General features: G+C 45.7%; 1 protein-coding gene across 1 annotated transcript in view; it reads left to right on the forward strand.

Moving 5' to 3' along the window:
- Positions 1–19,594, forward strand: part of nr6a1a (nuclear receptor subfamily 6, group A, member 1a) — a gene marked incomplete at both ends in the record, with an annotated part of 74,403 nt that overhangs the window by 13,616 nt on the left and 41,193 nt on the right. Inside the window, one exon of the mRNA XM_083978877.1 lies at positions 4,454–4,501. Coding sequence (XP_083835003.1) covers positions 4,454–4,501 — 48 coding nt within the window. The remainder of the gene's footprint in view (positions 1–4,453; positions 4,502–19,594) is intronic.

A 19,594-nucleotide genomic window follows, 5' to 3' on the forward strand; every position in this document is an offset into this window, starting at 1 on the left:
GCTGTCATGAGGATTAGCTACAGAGACCACACACTGGAGAGCTTCATTCTTCTCTGGTCCAGCATCAGAGACTGCTACAGCCTTGGAGCAGAGACTGAAACAGGGTTTAATACTGAACCTAGAGATGTTGCAATTAAGATCTGACCAAAAGGCAGCAGAGAGAAAATTAGAAAGTGATGCGTGGGAGGACTGAACAACCAATGTCCTGACCGTGTGTCCTTGTACTGGCACTGGCCTCTGTAATGAAAGATCATTACTGTAGAAGATGACCTTTTCTCACAGTGTACTGTTGTGTTTTAGATTTTAAAAGGTGTTTTTCTATCTGTCAGGAAGCAAACCATTTCAGTAAATCATGTGAAGACTTGGAGAGACTTGAAACTCACTGCACTGCAGCAACACCAACATACAGTTACATTCAGAAAATGTTTTAAATGTTCAGACCCCTTCACCTTCTTCACATGTAAAATCATTTATCGGTATTACTTGCTTTTCCCCTCGTCAGTCTCATGTCAATTCCTTTTTTTTTTCAAATCAATTGCAAGAAAAAAAATGTAATACCACTTTGACAGAAGTGTTCAGACACGATGCTCCTCCGTTCCTACTCCTGTATTGGATCCACCTGTGGTAAACCTAGCTGATTGACCGCAGGAAAAAGCTCGCACACTTTTTCGCACACAAAAACGTTTCGGCCTACACAGCCATCTTCAGTCTACAGACTGAAGATGGCTGTGTAGGCCGAAATGTGTTTGTCTTACTTTTTTTTGTTTCTTTATTTTATTTTATCACCATGGTTGCACTTTTTTGTTGTTTTTGATGGACCATTAAATGTTTGCTGCATCCGTCAATCTCTGGTGGACATTGCCATTTTTGATCAGTGTGTGAGCTTTTTCCTCCTCTTGCTCTTAAATGTTTGTTGGCCTACGCACCTGAAAAGAGGTTTTTTTTTTGGACAGTGAGCAAGAGTGCAAACACCTTTTCTCCTTTTTGTCAAACCTAGCTGATTGGACATGATTTGTAAAGATGCACCTGTCTATATGAGGCCTCACAGCTGATCAGAGCAGAAACAATGAGGAGGAAGGAGCTGCTGCAAAGCTGCATTTAAGGTCTGTAGGAAGAATGGTATCTTCCATCATCATCAAGAACAACCAAGACTCCTCTAAAGCTGGACCCAAACTAACAGAGATGTCAGGGAGAGGAGAGGAGACCAAAAACCTGCTGGTTACTCTGAGCTCCACAGATCCTGTGTGGACGACGCCGCTAAAACACTATGATGACTATGATGAATCACATTCTCTGGTCTGATGAAACCAGGATTGAACTGTTTGGCCTCATTGTTGGGGGTCTCAAAGACACAATGCTTGACTGCATCCATGTCAATATGAGTGTGTGTGTGTCTGTTGAGGGAAGGCCGAGGCACGTGTGATGTGGGACAGAGCCCGCGTGTGTTGGTGTATGCTCCAGGGAGAACATATGCCGGTGTTGACTGTGAGGCAGGAGGGGAGGGGGCAGCTGGCGTGTGTCAGGTCAGGGGTCTACAGCTGTTGATAGCAGGCTGGTACACTGACACAGATAGGTTTGGGGGGGGTGGGTCTGACGCGCTGGCTGCCCACACGCCGCCGCTTCAATGTGAGCGATGGAGCTCGCTAGGCGCCGTGTAAGTGAGAAGCGGCCGCCGTGTGTCCAGACAGCGGCCGCACAGATGGTGGAGCCGCTGATGGAGGCGAGACAGAGGGGAACGAGTGGGTATGAAATAAAGCGCAGACAGCAGGGGGGGTAATCAATCTGAAGAAAGCAGATTGTTCCATGGTAATGGTTGGACCCTCATGGTCGTCAGATCATATACCAGGGTGTGTATTAAAAATCAGATTTAGTCCTGTCAGTGTGGGGCCCCCCTCCTTCATTGATCCAGTGCTGTACAGTTCACATTATACAGATAAGATGCAAAGCCCTCTGTTTACCGCCCTCCGCGTGTGCTGCGGCTTTCTATTGTTTGACATAGAAACAATGGTAATTATCAGGTTTTTAGAAGTGCTGTTTGATCTATACTCATCTTTTATCTGCAGTTTTATTTAGGATTAGAAAAAAGAAAACCTGGTCCAAGTCACTGAAAGATTATCACATGTTAAAGGAATTGGCTTTAACTATTGTACGTCAGACCGTCCACACCAAACGCCTTTGTCCTGCTTGGTCAACAAAGGAAAAAAAAAAGAAGAAGTTAAGATAATGATGATAAAAAAAGAAAAGAAAAAATCCCACACCGATCAATTAAGATTTATTTTGACACTAAGCTGTGCTAAGGTAAAATCTCAAAGCGAAATAAATAGTCTTAAAGCAGGGATCTTTTAGGAAAGTAAAGTAAAATAACTTCAGCCACACATAATATATCATATCTGTTTCACCTGCAGGTAAAACTGTCTGTGACCTGGTGTTTTTTTATAGTAATGTCATGAAGTATCATAGAAAGCAAAATAAATGGGCCCTTAAGCGTTAGGCCCGGGTGCAAAAATGGGCTGCAAAAAATCAAGAAACAATTTGACTTTGGCTTCCTCTATGAGGTCCTTTTATCTTTTGACAGATATAATGAGGGTAGAGAGGACAGGCGTGCATGGCCTCAGTGTCAGAGGATTGGAAAATGGCTTTAAAAATTGAAACAGGCCATCAGGTGAAAGAGCACCTCAAACCAAGGCCGATTACACCAGGTCATGAAAATTTAAATAAATGGAGGAAAAGGAGGCAGACTCACATTTAGTCTGTTCTATTCTAGTTATTTTTTCATTCATTCATTCATTAATTTATTTATAAGGAATCATTGATCAATGAGAACAAAGATTAGAAACCTCTTAGTTTTTTTGCTGCACTGCACAAGTATCTGTGACTGAGTGAGTGATGGAGTTGGGCCATTGTTCAGTTGAACGCATGATCAGGTTGTTGTTGTTGCTGCTGTTGCACCACTGGCCAACTGGCCAAGTGTTGGAGTTTCACCATTGACTGTTGCTCTTTCAAAATATCTTGGCACAGAAACTGTTTGTATTCGGGTGCGTTAGCAGTCTACCCTGCAGTGCTGCAAACTTTGCAAATTTGTCCTCCAACTGTTTTTTCCAGTGGAAAAAAAAAAAAATTAAACAAATGACAGCTAGCCCTCAGACAGAGGATGACTCTCCAGTTCTGCCTGTTTGTTCTTTTCATTGAGAAGCGTTTTGACACCCAGAGTGAAACTCACTATCAGTAGTCTCCTATTGTTTTTGAGTTCTCCCATTCAATTCAGTGATGCTGAAGAAAACCTCACACAAACAACAAAGTGTTTGTTTTTACAGATAAATCCTCTGTGAACCTTTTGGAGTCGTTCCTTCATTCTTTACTCAGTCTTCTGTCTTTGATTTCTAATATCTTATACATAAAGAAGTGATTCATGCAGAACATTAACACGTCGTATCACTACTGGGTCTGAGTGTCTATTTTTAATAGTTCATACTACGAAAGTAAATGGCAAATAAAGCGGTGATTGGCTTTCAGTCATGTGGCTTCAGGCTGATTTACTGTAATGTACTTGAGCTGTTCAGCCTGTGTAGAGCTCACTGGTCTCCCCTCTCTCTGTCAACTCACAGTTCACATTGTAATTTGAAATGTGAGAGGTTATTAAACCAGCACAGCTTGGATTTAAGTTTCTGCTTTGGGCTGTAAACCATGTTAGATTTCTGTCTAAACTCTCAGTGCAGAGGGGCTTGATTAATCAATTCATCTTAATTATAAGAATTGATTGGCATCCATAATGGCAAGGCAAGGCAATTTTGTTTGTATAGCCCGTTTCTACAAACAGTTCGTCTCAAAGGGCTTTACACAGCATCATGACAACATCCTCTGCCCTTCGACCCTCACATCGACTGAGGAAAAACTCCCAATAAAACCCTTTTAACAGGGTCATTTTTTTTTCTTTATATTTGTACATAGAGAGATAGTGTACAAAGTACATACGTACATTCAAAAGCATAGATGATCAGAAATAATACAATTATAAACATCACCCCCTCACCCCCGCTCCAACGGAGTCCCATCCCTGCAACAATATTAACAGGTTCATTTATTGTCATTTTTTAGTGTCTTGTCCAAGATCCCAAGTTATTCAACTTCTGTTTGTGGTGAGAAAAAGAAAAAAGATATTTTTATTAAAAAGATGCAAAAATCAAAGGAGTAGATGGCTAATTTGTTAATTAACAGTTACAGACACATTTTTACCTGGGACAGGTTTAATTAGTGTTCCCAGAACCAGAACCAGGCAAGCTGATGCAGATTCTTGTTCCTCTGCTCCAACAAGTTTTCTGTAACATGTGTCTGGCTGGTGCTATATTAATAAACTGTCCTTACGCTTAATGTGTAAATATTGATCATTTTCTGCACAACTGTGAGAGTCTGTGCATATCTAACCACAAACTTGCTTCTGTGTCTCTTTCCTTAGGGTTTTACAGCGACCATCCGCTGGAGTCTGAACAGAACGACAGCATGGGTGAGTTTTTACCTCTCACATCTCTGTGTACCGGTAGTTATTTTTTAGCTGACCGCACTTAATATGTAGTTTTCCCTCTTCACCTGCTGCGCTCTCTGACTCTTCTCCACATCTTATGTCAAATGTCAGAAATAAAAACACACGCCTTCTGGCCAGTTTCAGTCAGAAGGCAACAAGCGCCATCTAGTGGTTAGTATAGGCATTTTAATGAATGGCATCATCTCCATTCTAGTCCACTAGAGGGCAGTGTCAACCCGGTAATAATAGAGCACCACTCTCCTGCTCTGTCGCTCCAGCTGGGAGAGAAGAGGTGAAGATGATGTGTTTGAAAAGCTGCAGATTCATTATTAGATGTTTTTTTTTATTCCCCCTTTTGCTCCCAACTCAAAATGTTTTATTCTTTTGCGTCACAGAGTGTGTTTTTTTTTTTCCTCAGTCCTCAGTTTTCCTGCCATCGCCACCAGAAGCGTGTCTGCATGGTGGGTGACACCCAAACCTTAAATGTGAGATGTAAAAATGTCAGAGATGTATGACTCTGGGCTCAGAGGAAACGGGAGCAAAGGGGCAGGGGTGATGCAATGGTCCAATGTTAAGGTCCAGGTTCAGGCGAAGTTCATTTGGGACTCCCCTGGCTGCTATTGCAGCGCCAGGTGGCACCATGAAGGGGTCAGAGGTCGGACACAGTTCAGAAACTGCTGACCTCGCTGTGACTCCGCGCTGACCTGATTGTGTGCAGTTCTCCTCCGGCTCAGGCTTTCTCATCGCTCCCTTTATAAACCTGCAAGAGGAAGGGAAAGGAGGGGAGGGGAGGAGGGGGGAGTCGCTAAGAAGTGGAAAAAAGCCAGAGAGGAACTATTAAACCTGTGCAAACAGTGAAAGGCCGCCATTGTTGCATCCTGCAGGAGGAGGCGTGGATTTATGAGGCCGGGTCTGATTGGGTTGTAAACTTGACGAGGTGGGCTCACGGCCGCAGCCACTCTCTCTCTCTCTCTGTTGGCCCTATTCTGCTCCCAGGATGCCTCGGTGCACGTATTGGGCAAAGGGTGACGCCGGGGTCAAGGGGGCTGAGGCAGGGCTCCTCAGGCTTGTAAATGTTCTGACAGGGGTGGGAATTGAGAGACCCCCATTCAGTGTCCAAAAATCCTGGGTCAGGGGCCAAATAGCTGAGTTAGCAACAGCTGTTTTCAACACTAACCCGGTAGATGAAGTCCTACTGTTAATTCACACATCTCTCCGCTCAACGTTCGTCTTCTGAATCTCTGTCTTCTAAACTTTCCAGAGTGGATCTTCATGAACCTGCAGATGGCGGTTTATTGGGAATTGTCCCGTGCTTCATAGGGTTATAAACCGGTGAGGGGTGAGGGGGGGTCCCGGGCCACAGATGTAGCTCTCTGGGGTAGAGTTCATAAAGCTGGAGCTGCTCACTTAACATCCACTCATTTATCTCCTTAAACCCCCGAACGGATCAGGCCTTTTATATCTGCTGTGTCTTAAAAACGCTGAGTAATCGATTCATTAGTAAGTTATTCCGAAGATTGAACGCTTTGTATGAAAATCTGGTTGTGTGTAAACTTGTTCTGCCACTCGCCCTTCTTCCTTTCAGTCCCACTGCTCAGCTGACCAATGGCTGCAGCAGAGCGGGTCGCCTGTGGGGTTATCAGGGTCCTTTGGTGACCACCTCCGCTCCGTGGTTAATCATTACCAGCTGTGGACATGCAGGACTTTCTCTGCTCAGCTTTCACTGACCCGCCTCCATAACACGCTGCTTGTTTGAGTCAGTCCTATTCACTTTAACCAATTATCTAATCTCTCATCATTTAATTATACACAGATCGGCTACAACATTAAAACTAGTTACACTGGCCTCAGTGTGATAGGTGGTCATATGTACATATACAGTACTGTATGCACAAGTTGCATCCAAAGGTCTGAGGCCACCTTCTCCATGGGAAACCACTATTACACACGCATGTTGTGGGTTGTTTATGTATGCACACGTACTATACAAGGCTCAAACGTGTTTTATTAGGAGCACAGTGGCCCCTAACTTAAAATTTTTGGAGCAAAAGCTGAAAATTTAGCGACGCACACTGTAAATTGACTTGCAAAGCGAAAATTCACATTTCCTTTTCATTCATGATCCTCTCACACACCTGTACACCTGTAATGACAGATACCAAATACTTTGAGTTGCCCCTTTAACATTTCACCAAAAAAACAAACAAAAAAAGACAGCTAATTTACTGGATGCACAAAATTTTCTTGCACTGTCTCAAATTCTGGGGGCAAAATGCCTCTATTTAGGGGCAGTTTGGACCCCTGTATATTTATACAAGATTCACAACATTAAAATCAGTAGCTGGTGTCAACGTAGCAGCTAACCTGTGTAGGTTAGGTAATGAATGTTATAATGTAGCCTATATGTATATATACTGGAGTTTTTGGTTAATTGCCGTGGGAAAAAAAGAGAGACTTCAGTCTTATTAAAGGATGTTTTTAAAGTTTATTTTCACTGGTTATGAAACCCAGCTCATAAATCATCACATGCAGCCACAGGCCTCCTCCTGCAGCACTACATGTCCCTTGCCATAAGGGGGCAGTAGAGCCATGATGTACCTCCATGTGATGTATGCTCCCACGTGCCACCTGGACCCATTGAACTCAACACCCATATGGAACTGCTTGGCTGGAGCCCATCACATGCCTTTCCTTTGTCCTCACATAACTGGGCTAACTTCATGTGCCTCTGTCCAAAAGTCATTCACCATCACCAGGTTTTCATTTTCCTTCATGCTGCGTAGCAGAGCAGCACTTCACTTCACATCCCTCCCTTTGTTCCTCTGTGGTGCCTTTCCTCCTTTTAAGTGGATATTACTCAGGGCCTCAGGGCTGTGTTTGACTCCAGTCAATGTATAGATAAGCGGATAAAGAATGAAAGCCAGCAGTACCCCCCCCCCCCTTTTTTTTCTTTCACTTTATTTTGTCTTGTCTCGTGGGTGCCCCTGTCTTTTGCACTGCGAACATGGCGTGAGTGCCACTGAGTGTTTGGGAGCTGGCTGCTGACCTCTGTGCTTTCTTATCATTTTAGCCTTTTATAATTCATGATTAGCCTAGATTTGATTCACCATGCTTTTTTTTTTTTTTTTTTTTCTCGGTTGATGCAACTCGCGCTGGCGTTGGACTTGGGGTCAGCCTGCGGAGTGTTTCCAGGTCAGGGAGAAGTGGGTCACGCTGTTCCCAGTGTCAGTGCCTATAACTTCACAGAGTGTGATGACAAAGCCCAACTCCACAGGGATAAACAAGCAGACTTTGTGTGGCCCTGATATGTAGCAAAATGGTATCCACCCGCCGCAAACAGGCCTCTGTAGATATGCTGCTTAACTCGGCGCTGCAGCAGAACCTGTGCTGACATTTCATTCAGACGTTCACATTTATTCATTTGGAGATGAATCCCTTGTTTACTGTATCACACTTCCTTGAATTAATTTTTTTTAAAGCTTCAGACGCTCAGGATTGCAGAATTTCAGCGACACATCAGAGTCTTTTTCCTCTTAAGATTAGTGGAGAAATGTGTTCTTTTATTAAGACGTCCAAAAGAGGCTGGAAGTGACCTGTGCTGCTTCTCATTGTCCCCTCTAACACTTTTCCACTGTAAATAAAAAGGTCTGGGGTCTGCTCTCTCCTGTTCTGGCTGGAAAACATCAATGTGTTTGAAATTTCCCAGCATGTTAACATAACCTTACAGGGCAATTATGAGATTATTTCCACATGTGTAGATCTCCTCCAATGACATGCTGAAATGGGGTTACGAGGCTGATTAACTTCCCAAGACATGTGGGCACACATTGTTTCACTTAAAAAAAAAATATATATATATATATATATATAAAAATATATATATAAAAGCTTGAGTGGGTTGATTTGAACAGTTTCTCAGTTTCACCTCTGTTGTATTTTAGTTACAGTACATTTGGATGACTAGCCTATAATTACAAAAGTCCCAGGTTCAACCTCCATGGCTGCCTGTCTCTATTTTAAAAGCGTTCCTGACGGAGTTCCTCCGGCTTTGAAATGCCTGGAATATCCTGGAGTTTAGAGAGGAGCTGTAGTTTTGGTGGGTTCAGGTCTGGGTTTGGGGTGTACAAAGACTAAGCGATGTTCTCAGTTTGGTTCACACATTTTTTTTTTTGTTTTTTTAATGCAGTAGATGATCTTCAACCTGAGTGAAGTGGAAAACAAACCGCGTTAACATTAACAGAACAGCACACGGGCAGATTTGAGGTCAGGGAAGCAGTCGCACTCTGTCATGGAAAATCATGCAAAAGTCATGGATTCCAGCTTCTGGGGGCTTTGTGGGAAGGCGTGTTACACCCCCCACCATTCTGCTCTGGATAAGACTGTCAGCTGAAACTACAGTCAATAGAGCAGCGGCCATACAAGGCCAGTGTGGTCTGCTCCAGTTCACCCATTTTTTTAATGTTCTATTCTATTATCTACATTATTGAAGTAGATTTCATTATCTTTAAACGAAAAACATGCTGCTGTTTTTTTTTTATTTTAAACAAAACAATCAGTAACTAACTCAGCTTTTTTATCAGAACTCGGGTTGAAAATATGCAACCGACACCTTTGTAGCATACCACACAGTCCTGTTGTGTTTGCCCACATCTCAGGCTGCTGCTGGCTTCCCTTCACATCCACATAGTTTGAAAATCAACGTGTAGAGACATGAAACAAGGCTGATGAGGTCATTCATCTCTGAGAGCGCTGTACGTTTTTTAATTTTTTTTATTTAAGATGAAAACTGTGGTCGCCGGTGTAAAGTCATGTAAAACCTGTGAGTTGTGCTTTTGCTTTGGGAGCTGTCGTAGCAAACACGGTAATTCTACATTTTGTTTACGCACATTCGGATTATGTTGTTGTTGTTGAGTGTTACTGGGAAATAACAGGAAAAAGAAATATATGAAACGCAAAGTGGCATTTAGTGACATGTCTTGATGTGGTGCTTCAAAGACATTAAAGGGTGGATTCTCCCAAATTACAAGCTGTCTTATTCAGTGGCATCCAGTCATGCAGATGTCAATATTTCTGCCTCCATCCCGATGCAATACAAATGATTTCAGTTTAGTTTGTGATGCAGACAAGTGTCAATAGTTGCTTAGTTTCCGCTATTTCATTTTTTTGTAAAGCGTCATGTGATTCTTTTCCAGTCCATTTTAACCAGACAACAGTTTCCTGTCTGTCTGTGTTGATTTCAGTTATGTAAAATATTGCTTTGTCAATCATTCTGAGACATTTCTCAGGAGTTCCTCTGTTTCCATTGCTTGTTCCTTACTTTTTTGCGTATTAAGCTGTTAATGGGAACACACCAACTCCTACTCTGGATGAACCACAGTCTACTGGGAAATAAGAAGAGATAATCTTCTTAAAAAACTGTCTTTGCATTGACAGTTTCTGGATTGAGGATATTTAAGATATCATTTTTCAGCATGTATGAAATTCTGTAGATTCCCATCGTATTGGTAGGGAGGCAGATTAACTTCAAACCCGGACAGATACCATTGGAAGTGAGCGAGGTATTTTTAGTGAAACCAGTTTTGAAGAAACACTGTAAAATCACACATGTTGTAATTTGTAAAACTGTAAAAGCTCAGTAATGTGCACAGTGCAGCAGTGTCCATGGACAACTTTGCTTCCCACATTACCATCAGCGTGTTGCATCAAGTCCTTCGGTGCACATCTGGTCTCCGTGGTCATTTGGTCACTGAGGTGTTTGAACCGCAGTCTGCATTCATTGATCAGTGAGTTATTCTCATGTAAACCCACCGACAGCAATGAATGTTTATTGCAGCCTTAATAAGAGTGAGCAGCTCCCGAGTCAACTGCAGGGGAGCACACACTCCATCCGGATCCATGCGAACGTGAGCAGAATAGTAAAAATTTCCTCTACGTTTGGTTTTCCAGGCGACCGTCGTTGTGTGCAGTGGCGTCCCACAGGGTACAGTCAACGGTCGATGGTTTTGGTCAGAGCTCAAACTCACCGACAGCGTTGAATGTTCACCGTAGGCACCAGAGAGAAGCGATCAGTTTGACTGACTGATGGCGGCTTTTTATTCTTCAGCGTCTCGGTATCATTGTAGAAAATTGCACACATGTTTGACTTCCTGGTTCCCATCCAAACCAAATTATCTAAGAAATAAAAAGGTCTGCAGTTCAAATCTAAACACACACTTAGTTGTCAGTGTCCGTCAGTGCTGTATATGTCCACCTCAGCTGTCAACAGATGGTTAAAACACCAACGTTGCGATGCTAATCATCACAAAGCTAGATGTAATTGTTCGTGCATTAGAGTGTGTGTGTGTGTGTGTCTGTGTGTGTGCTTTTGTTTCTCTTGGCCTGTGCGGAGACACTCCATGCCAAGACGTGTTACCACCCGTGTCGGCGTGAAGGTTCAAATGACATTGATGAGAAGCCAGTAGGAAGCGAGGAGACAGGCGGTGATGCAAAGGTTTGGGGTTTCCTTAAATAGCCCTGCAGACGTGGTGAACGCCACGCTCGCTGTCATCATCATCCTCACCTTCTGCAGAACTACTAACAAAACTCTTTGTCTGTCTCTGCCGAGCCTGCGCTTCTTCTCATCTCCAGCCTGCAGAGAGAAGAAGGAGAAGAACAAAAAAAAAGAAAAGAGTAAGGGGAGGAGGAGGGAAGAAGAAAAAATCTGAAATGGCAGGAACACAAGGACAGGAGACGACGTCAGTCTGGCTCATGGAAGGAGGCGAACTGGTGCAAGTGTGATCAGAGAAAACGCCGCCGTGCCCCACAGCTTAAACTAGTGCACTGCAGTGTTGAGCTAGTTAGCGATTACTGTTCTCTTTACCCTGCGCTGAACCTCAGCTACTGCTCTGGGAGTGCGCCTTCCTGTGTTCGCCTCTTTGAGGTTGGAAAATCATGCAGTCATGTTTTATTAATGTGCTCTCTGTCTGTCTGTCTGTCTGTGTCTCCTCTTCTGTCTTTCTCTCCCCCTGTTTTTTCCCGCTTCCCTCCACACAGAAGAAGAGATTTGGAGCACTGTATTTTGTTTGTTCTGCATCCTCTTTTCACATCGAAATTCAGGCGATTTATGTAGGTTGTTTGGGGAGGTGGGGGGGGGGGGGGTGTCGATTTGAAGAGGTACTGAAACCTGCTTGGGAGGTAGTGAGTGCGTGATGCAGCTCATTGTTGAGAGATTTGTCTCGGTTGTGTTAGGATCCGTGTTCTGTTCGGTCAATCAGAACCGGAGAACGGGAGAGAATTGGATCTGCAGATTTTGCGTGTTGCCTCCATGCTGCGGGCTCTCAGAGGGAAGCCACACGCTCCTGCTCTCTGCATAATGAATGATCACTTTGGGAAGAGACAGAGAGAGAGAGAGAGTGAGTGCATGGGGGGGGGGGGGGCAATTCACTTTCTCCTGCCTTGGCATGGTTCAGTGACCACGGAGGAGACGTCACCACCGCCACAACAACGTGACACCGAAACATCTCAACGTCAAGGTTCTCAAGGTGCAGCTCTGAAGAAGAAGAGTTTTTTTTTGTCTCAAATGTTTGTTTCAACTGGAAATAGCAAAAACAAGGCTTTTTGATACACAGCTGAATAAGTGCTAAAAGCTAAGCTACGTCAGTGCATTCGTACTCCAGTGTACGAGCCCCAGCCTGCTGCGGTTTCTTTTCATGTCTTTGATAAGCTCCATCCAGCTCGATGCCCCGTTTGGCTTCATTCCTTCTCAGAGAATAAATTCTCCCACACTTTCCTAATGTCCCTCTGTGTTTCCACTCACAGACAAGGTGGGAAGCAATAGTTTTTTCAGTCCTCCTCTGGCTCGAGCTTCAGTGGCTTCCCTCCTTGGCACTTGCACAGTTTGGCTGCGCGCCTGAGACTCACAGAGCCTTTTTTTTTTTCATTCTCAAATATCTCTCCTCCCCCTCCCTTTTTTTTTTTTTTCTTCATCTGACTTGACTTCCGCTCCCCCTGCACTTGGGAGAACTTATGGGAAATGTGTGTTAACGCGGCACACGCTAAGTTATTATTCATCAGTTTTAGGTGTGGCCGCACTTCTGCAACGGGGGGTGCTTGATTGTACTGGTGTGGTTCCACGGGAACTTTGCATAACGGACAAACTTTGCAAAAGTATGGCGTGTAAAAATAGCTGGGTGAGCATGAGAGCCTGACGGGGCCAGAGTGAAGAGTGCAACAGTGTGACTGAACCAGCGTGAACCCTGCGTCGTCAGCACATTCCAGGGGTTGGACAATGAGAAGCACACAGTGTACTCTCCGTCTGATTGCCTGCATAGCTGGCTGGTCTGCAGCCAGGACTCCGTGCTGCCTGAAACAAGGCCACCGCAACACAGATGCACAGAAAATCTGCAAAATGAGCTCCAATCTCTCACAGTCAGTGCATCAGACATGTCGGTTGTGTCGGGACAGGACGCACGGTTTAACTCGCCTCGTATGTGAGGCAGTCATTCTGGGGTCAGGGTTTTTTTTTTGTCTTTGTATAGGATTGTGCCTCGTGAAAGGTTAAACGCTGGCTACAAGCTCAAGACATGGTTCATGTGGGAGTCTATTCTCAGACCAGAAACCCCCGGGGATTTCAGTTTGTGCACCAGGAACAAGAACTCAGTGTTGCTGCGCACTGTTTCTCTCTGTTAGAGCTGAGGTTTGGTTACAACTTCTGGTAAAAATCTGTAAAAAATTTCAGCCAGGAAGTGAAAATGTTGAGTCAGGAACTGATCCTCAAGTCCCTGGATTGGAGGGTGAATTTAAAAACACCCTCACCTCCAGTCCACACCCTGACATTCCTCTACATAACCACAGCCTAAAACCACCCACCAGTCCCTGCATCATTGGAAAACAGTGTTTCATTCACTTTTCATTTCACAGGCCACGGCGGGATCGATATGACGAGGAAACGCGTCACTCGTCTTTCCCGTCAGTGGACGTTCAAAACAACTAACCAACCACAACTAACCTGTTTCAAAAATCCTCCCTGACAGTTATTATCATTCCACTCCAATCAGCTGGTGGTGTGAGACATCTCATGATGGAAGTGTACAGGGAGATTAAATCGTGCTGCAGAACGATCCTCTCCGTCAGCAACCCAGTCAAATTCAACAAACACGCCTTAATTGCTGTGTCAGTCACAAAGCGGGCTTTAAGTCAGATCAGCCATTTTAATATCTGCAGGAATTAAGAAGTTTATAATGAGATTTAATGCGCGGCCGGGGTCATGCTGCATCATATTTAGCTGTCCAACTTCTTCCATTGATGTCACATATGAGTAAAAGAGCGGAGGCGTCTGTGATAGAGGATGTGGAAGTCGATGAATACATAAGCGGTAAGCTGTAACAGTATTAGTATGACGTCATTTGATTGCTAAGAGCTTTGGGTGAAAATGTAAAATCATGATACAGTTGTTTTATTTCCCTAAAACAGTTCTGGTTTCCTGTGTGAATCCAGTTTTAAATGGAAACCAAAAAAAAATTATATGGTTTTCTACTTTTTTTTTCCTTGACTTCACAGTGAATATCAGACAAACAGGAATTACAGTCAGGAAATGTGACTGGATTATGATATAGGTCTTAAAATGTTGGATTCAAAACAGTGGCACAGAAACCCAGCTGGAGTCATCTATCCTACAGAACCTGAACCTGCCTTGTTAACAGCAGTGAAAAGTTTCCCTGGTATGATGAACCCCCCTCCCCTCCCCACCGCCCAACCACCAGCTGGACCTGTGTACAGGCAGCAGTGTCCGGTCCAGCATGGTGGTGGTGGGGGGGGGGGGGGGGGACTCCGTCAGACAGAGCGCCAAAACCCTTCCCAGAAACTCCCAGACTTCCACGTGCCACACATCATCCTGCCAAGGCTCCAGGGGTTTTTTCATTTGCAACTTTTTAACTACGATGCAGCCAGCGCCCCCATCCACGCTGCCAGCTTCTTAGCCCACCACTCTCTCCTGTTAGTGACGTACACTGTTTTCTCTCTAACACGCCACCCCTCGCCACCTCGCGACTTACCTCCCCCCACCCCCACCCCTCCGCATCTCCTCCTGGCAGCTGCCACTATCCTCCGCCCTGTGTGTCTCTCTCCCTGTCTCTGCCGTGCACCTTTTGAACTCGGCGTTGATGGACTTGATCACATCACGTCAGTCTGGCTGTGGTTTACTTATCCATCCCTGCAGCATTGCCAGAGAGAGGGGCTGCGTGCCGCTTGTCACACTCCTCTCACTTCTCTCACCAAAGCTTTGTCGGCTCATTTCAGTCCTGAGCGCCGAGGCTGATGAATATGTATCCTGGGCTCTTCTCGCAAGCAGTTTTGAGGCTCTCGAACAAAGCGGGATGAGAGAGCCCTTTGTGCTTGTCTTCTGGATTTAACCGTGACATTTCTCTAGAGCCTGCTGCCACTTTTTTTTTTATCTTCAACAGTCTTTATCCCTAGGTCAGACTCGCAGCCCCTTTTGAACGCGGGGCATTGTCAAAGCTCACACCCAGAATCCCCATCACAGATACCATATTTCATTTTCTGGGAACTTGCAGTCAGTTTGAATCTCGGAGGCGGTGGGGTGGGGGGGCGGCCTTAATTTAGTCATTTAAAGCAGAATTATCTCAAAAAACACAAACAGATGTATCATGAAGGAAACCCAAACAAAACGTCGGGACAAAGCTTCACTCACAGCTCGTAATCCACATCTTAAATCTGCAGTCGAACTCCGGCACTAAACCGCAGGGGAGCAGGTAACGAGGGCATCGTTACCACCATCACCATCGCCGTCATCTTAAAAAAAAAAAAAAAAAAACTCCCATTCCTGCTGCAAAGCCATAGGCCTCACGCCGAGGCAGCGCGGAGGAGCAAGACGTCACAAGCTGCAATTCCGATTTCCACATTTCCGTTATCAGTGGGAGCCAGTGGGGTGAGCCGGCACGGGAATGACCTGGATACTGATCGACTTTCACTTCTTCCCACATGCTGCCTGTGCCACTTTACATCCAGACAGACCCGGTCGGTCTGAGTCATGGTGCTGATGTGTTTAACCAAAAAAATTAAAAAAAAAAATAAATAACCAGAGCAGAGAAAGGAGGAATCATAAAGGGAAGAAGGGAAAATAATCCTTCAGCACACACACACCGGAGACAATGGTAAATACACAGAGTTTTTTTTTATTTTTTTCCATTTGTCCTGCGTGATGCCTCCATTTTTAAAACGCGCACTCCCTCATGTTGACGTTGTTAGCACCTTGCTACATCTAGCAGACCTCTCCGTGGTGACATTTCACTCCCATGCAGCCACACTACTCCGTGTTTTTTTTTTTTTCTTTTTTTTTTTTTGCATGACAAACACCACAAAGCGTCCTGCCCCATCACAGTAGGGGAGCGGGCTGCTGTGTCGCACCAGCGGGGACACTGTGTCCTTAATGCGCTGTGCCACGCTTTGTGCTCCGTTGACCTGATCAGCTCCGCCTAAGCCAAAGTTAAGCTCATCTTTTTTGTCCTACTGTATTTATGAAAGACAAGAGAGACCCCCACGGATGAAACGCACAGATGCATAAATGCACGGCGGCGGCGAACGAACGGCTGGGGCCCGACACTGCGGCAGAAGTCGGGGATGTTTTTTAAGTCGAACATTGCGGCATTTATGAATCGGCTGATCCTCTGCAGCAGTTTGACGATTGTGCAGCAGAGTTTGTTGAGGCCAGTGCTTTGGAGAGTTGCTCAGAGACTTAACCCTCCTCCTCGGCACCTACCTCTTCTCCAGCAGAGGAAAATCTCTGCTGAATTCATGTCTCCTTTCAGATTTCTAAGAGGCGTTAAACCTTTCTGGATTAAAGAAGGTAATCTGACAGGCAGAAGATTGTATTAGCTGAAATGTTGGCAGAGCTTTTAATTTCTCCTCTCTTTTCATTTCCCCCTCTCTCAGCCTACCTCTCCTGCTGACCTGCTAGATGGTATTATTATGTTTTTCTTTTGAATTACAGCAAAAACATCCACATCTTCCCGACTATTCACTCTCTTATACAGTCTCTACCCCACTCTTTCCATATCTCCTCTCTCTCTCTCTCTCTCTCTCTCTCTCTGGCTCTTCCAGCAGTGACAGCATACTTGTGTGAACCCATGATTTATCATTTGCTAATCCGTGCTGATTATGGAGCTTTCCACATGGCCCTTATCTGTTGCTGAGCCTGCTTTTCACTCCATAGCTGCCAATTATCTTTCAGGCAGCCTGCAAACAGACCTGTCTCTGTCAGCCAGCTGCCGAGCCGCCACCGCCGCCACTGCCACTGAGGCCTCTTATGCTTTGTACACGTGCACGCATGCACAGATGCACCAGCAGCAGAAAGGGCTGCCGGGAGGGGGGGGGGTTATACGTGTATTTAGCGCTTGTTGAAACGTCCGATTCACAGATACTGTATTGACCGTGTGGCGTATCACCCACAGAGGAAGTCTTGGAGGCTGCAGCTAAGAAGCAGCCTGTCCATCATGGACTCAGTCATGACTGATACTTCACATGCAGAGAGGCAGCTAGTATTAAACCCCCCGCCTCCTTCCAAGTCGTGGTGGTGACAAATGATGCAGAGAAATCTTAAAGCTGTTAATCTGAATATTGGTGCCGGACGGCCTCTAATGCAGAGAGCGGATGCTAATTTAGTTACACGCAGCTTTTGGCTAAAAATAAAGCCGAGGATGCTCCGTCACAAGCTTTTACTTATTCCACTTGACATCCCCGAGCTCAGATATTAGTAGTTTAACGTCAAGGTCAACGGTCCGCTGGCGTGCCAAATCTACCACCCACACACGCAGTCGGGACAGAGAGCCGCGGTGGCGATGCCTCACTGTGACTCATCCAACACTTCCTGTAGCTGGGCGATGGGACAGCTAAGGTTGGAGTATGACAGCATGAGGTTGGTTGGTTGGTTGGTTGGGGGGGATGGGGGGTGGGCAAGGTCTTGCCTGTGGGGAGGGTATGCAGATCGTGGTCCGCTCAGCTGATGTGGCATCCAATTGTCAGCATAATGGGAAGTGACGTCCACATCAGAGCAATGTGGGTCAAAGCGCCAGACGACCAGCCCGCGGCCTGTATCTGCTCCGCCTGTCTAATCTGCTGTGGCCCGACCAGACGAGGCTCTCTAATCGACCCTGATATTCACTGAGCACACATCAGCATCTCCCCGCACGCTCAGGAACTCAGGAGCCCGATCTGAGACATTTAAGGGACTCATTCGGATGTAGTGGGCGTCAGAGGGAACAAAACCAAACGCAGCAGTCCTCTTGTTGAAATGTTATTTAATTGTGAGCGGTGCAAAAAAAAACACTAAACAAAAAAAGAGGTCAACGACCCCCCCCCCCCCACACACACACACACACACACACACACAAAGACACACACACACACACTTCTGTTTGAGTTAAATGTGGCAGCAAACTGACAAACTCTTAACTCACTGATAAATCCAGATTTTACACCACTTATCTCCTCATCTCTGCCCCTCGTCCTTCATATATTTACTATTTTCTCCACGCCCTCGCGGCTTTGAAATATTTATGCAGGAGGCTAAATATAAAAACCGGAGTCTGTGGTTTCCCCGCAGTGCAACATGGACTGAGCTGTGATTTTTTTTTTTTTTTTTTTTTCCTTCCAAGCGGGTGAAAATGGGTCGGACGGACGCAGCACTTAATAGGATTCCCATGACATGGTGAGGGGCTGGCATTTTGAAGGGAGGAAGAGGACTGGAAGGGGAAGGTTGGGGAGGGGGCAGCAGACAACAGTGGTGGAGGGAGAGGGAAAAAAAAAAAAAAAAGAAAGCGCAAACTTTTGCAAGTGTTTGCTAAGCACCTGTGTACGGACTTAACAGCTCCATCAGAGCCGGAGGGAAGTGACACATGGGGGCCTTGAAGTGTTTTGACATTTTCTGCTCAAACAGGTTTTTTTTTTTTTACGGCGGCGGGGGGAAGAGGCCCGGAGGAGCTCAGCCTGTGCGAATCTGCCTCTGCCTCATCAAAGGCAGTAATTTCCTGTTCATTTCAGGCCCCCATCCCCCAACCCAGAGCTCTTGTCTGCTAATCCCACCCCTGCAAACTGCCCCCACTCCCCTGTCCTCCCTCCAATCCCCACCCCGGCCCCCCCTGCTGGTGTCCTGCCTGCCTGCCTGTGCTTCAGCTTCGGTTTGGGACGGGGAAGGCTATACGCTTTGTGTCAGCAGGCTTGTGGCTGAGCGCTAACAAATCCTCATTGTCCCGCGCGGGAGTGGTGACAGAGGGGGGGAGGGGGGGGCATCACTGTCTGGTTTCTATTCAAATCCAGGTACACACACACACAGGCCTGGGAGGGCGCGAGGGGCGCAGGCCGCAGAGGGGGGGGGGGGACTTACACAGCTCCAAGCCCTGGGACCAAAGTCCATCCAGACCTGAGCTCAGGCCAGACGGGGCCCGGGCTGCGGGGGCCACAGGAGCCACTTTCACAACCTGCCTCCCCTCGACCAATCAGATGATATTATCTGATCAACAAGTGATACAGGACAACCCCCCCCCAAAAAAAAAAAAAAAAAAAAAATCCAACCCCTCAAGTTAAGCTCCACAGAGTCTGAGTGTTATCACTGTGTCAACACAGGACTTTGGCTTCCTGTAATAAGGCAGAACATTTTGAACTGTCACTGTTTTTTTTAAGGACAGTTTTTCTTTTTCTTTTTTCCCTCCTCAGACAAAACAGTGGAGCAGCAGCAGCCGCGTGCAGGCAGGCAGGCAGGCAGGCCGACGTGCCACCGGTGTGTCAGTTACGGCCTCGTGCTCAGGCTCTGGGGTTATGGAGTGTATATGACTCCAGTAGCCAGTCACCGGCGCTGATGAGGGCTGAGATGTGTATCTGAGCAACAAGACTCTACACGTAGAGGCATTTCTGAGACTGACTTGTACTTTGAGTGCGAGAGCCTCAGACATATCTTGAATGTACACACACACACACACACACACACTAAGTTTTCCAGATTTAACCTGGATTATTGTTTTGTTTTCTGTTTATTAGTGACAGAAAGTGAGGAAACTTGTTTTTCACTTCCTGCAGCAGCAGCTG

Source organism: Trachurus trachurus, assembly GCF_905171665.1.
Source record: "Trachurus trachurus genome assembly, chromosome: 9".
Classification (NCBI taxonomy): domain Eukaryota; kingdom Metazoa; phylum Chordata; class Actinopteri; order Carangiformes; family Carangidae; genus Trachurus; species Trachurus trachurus.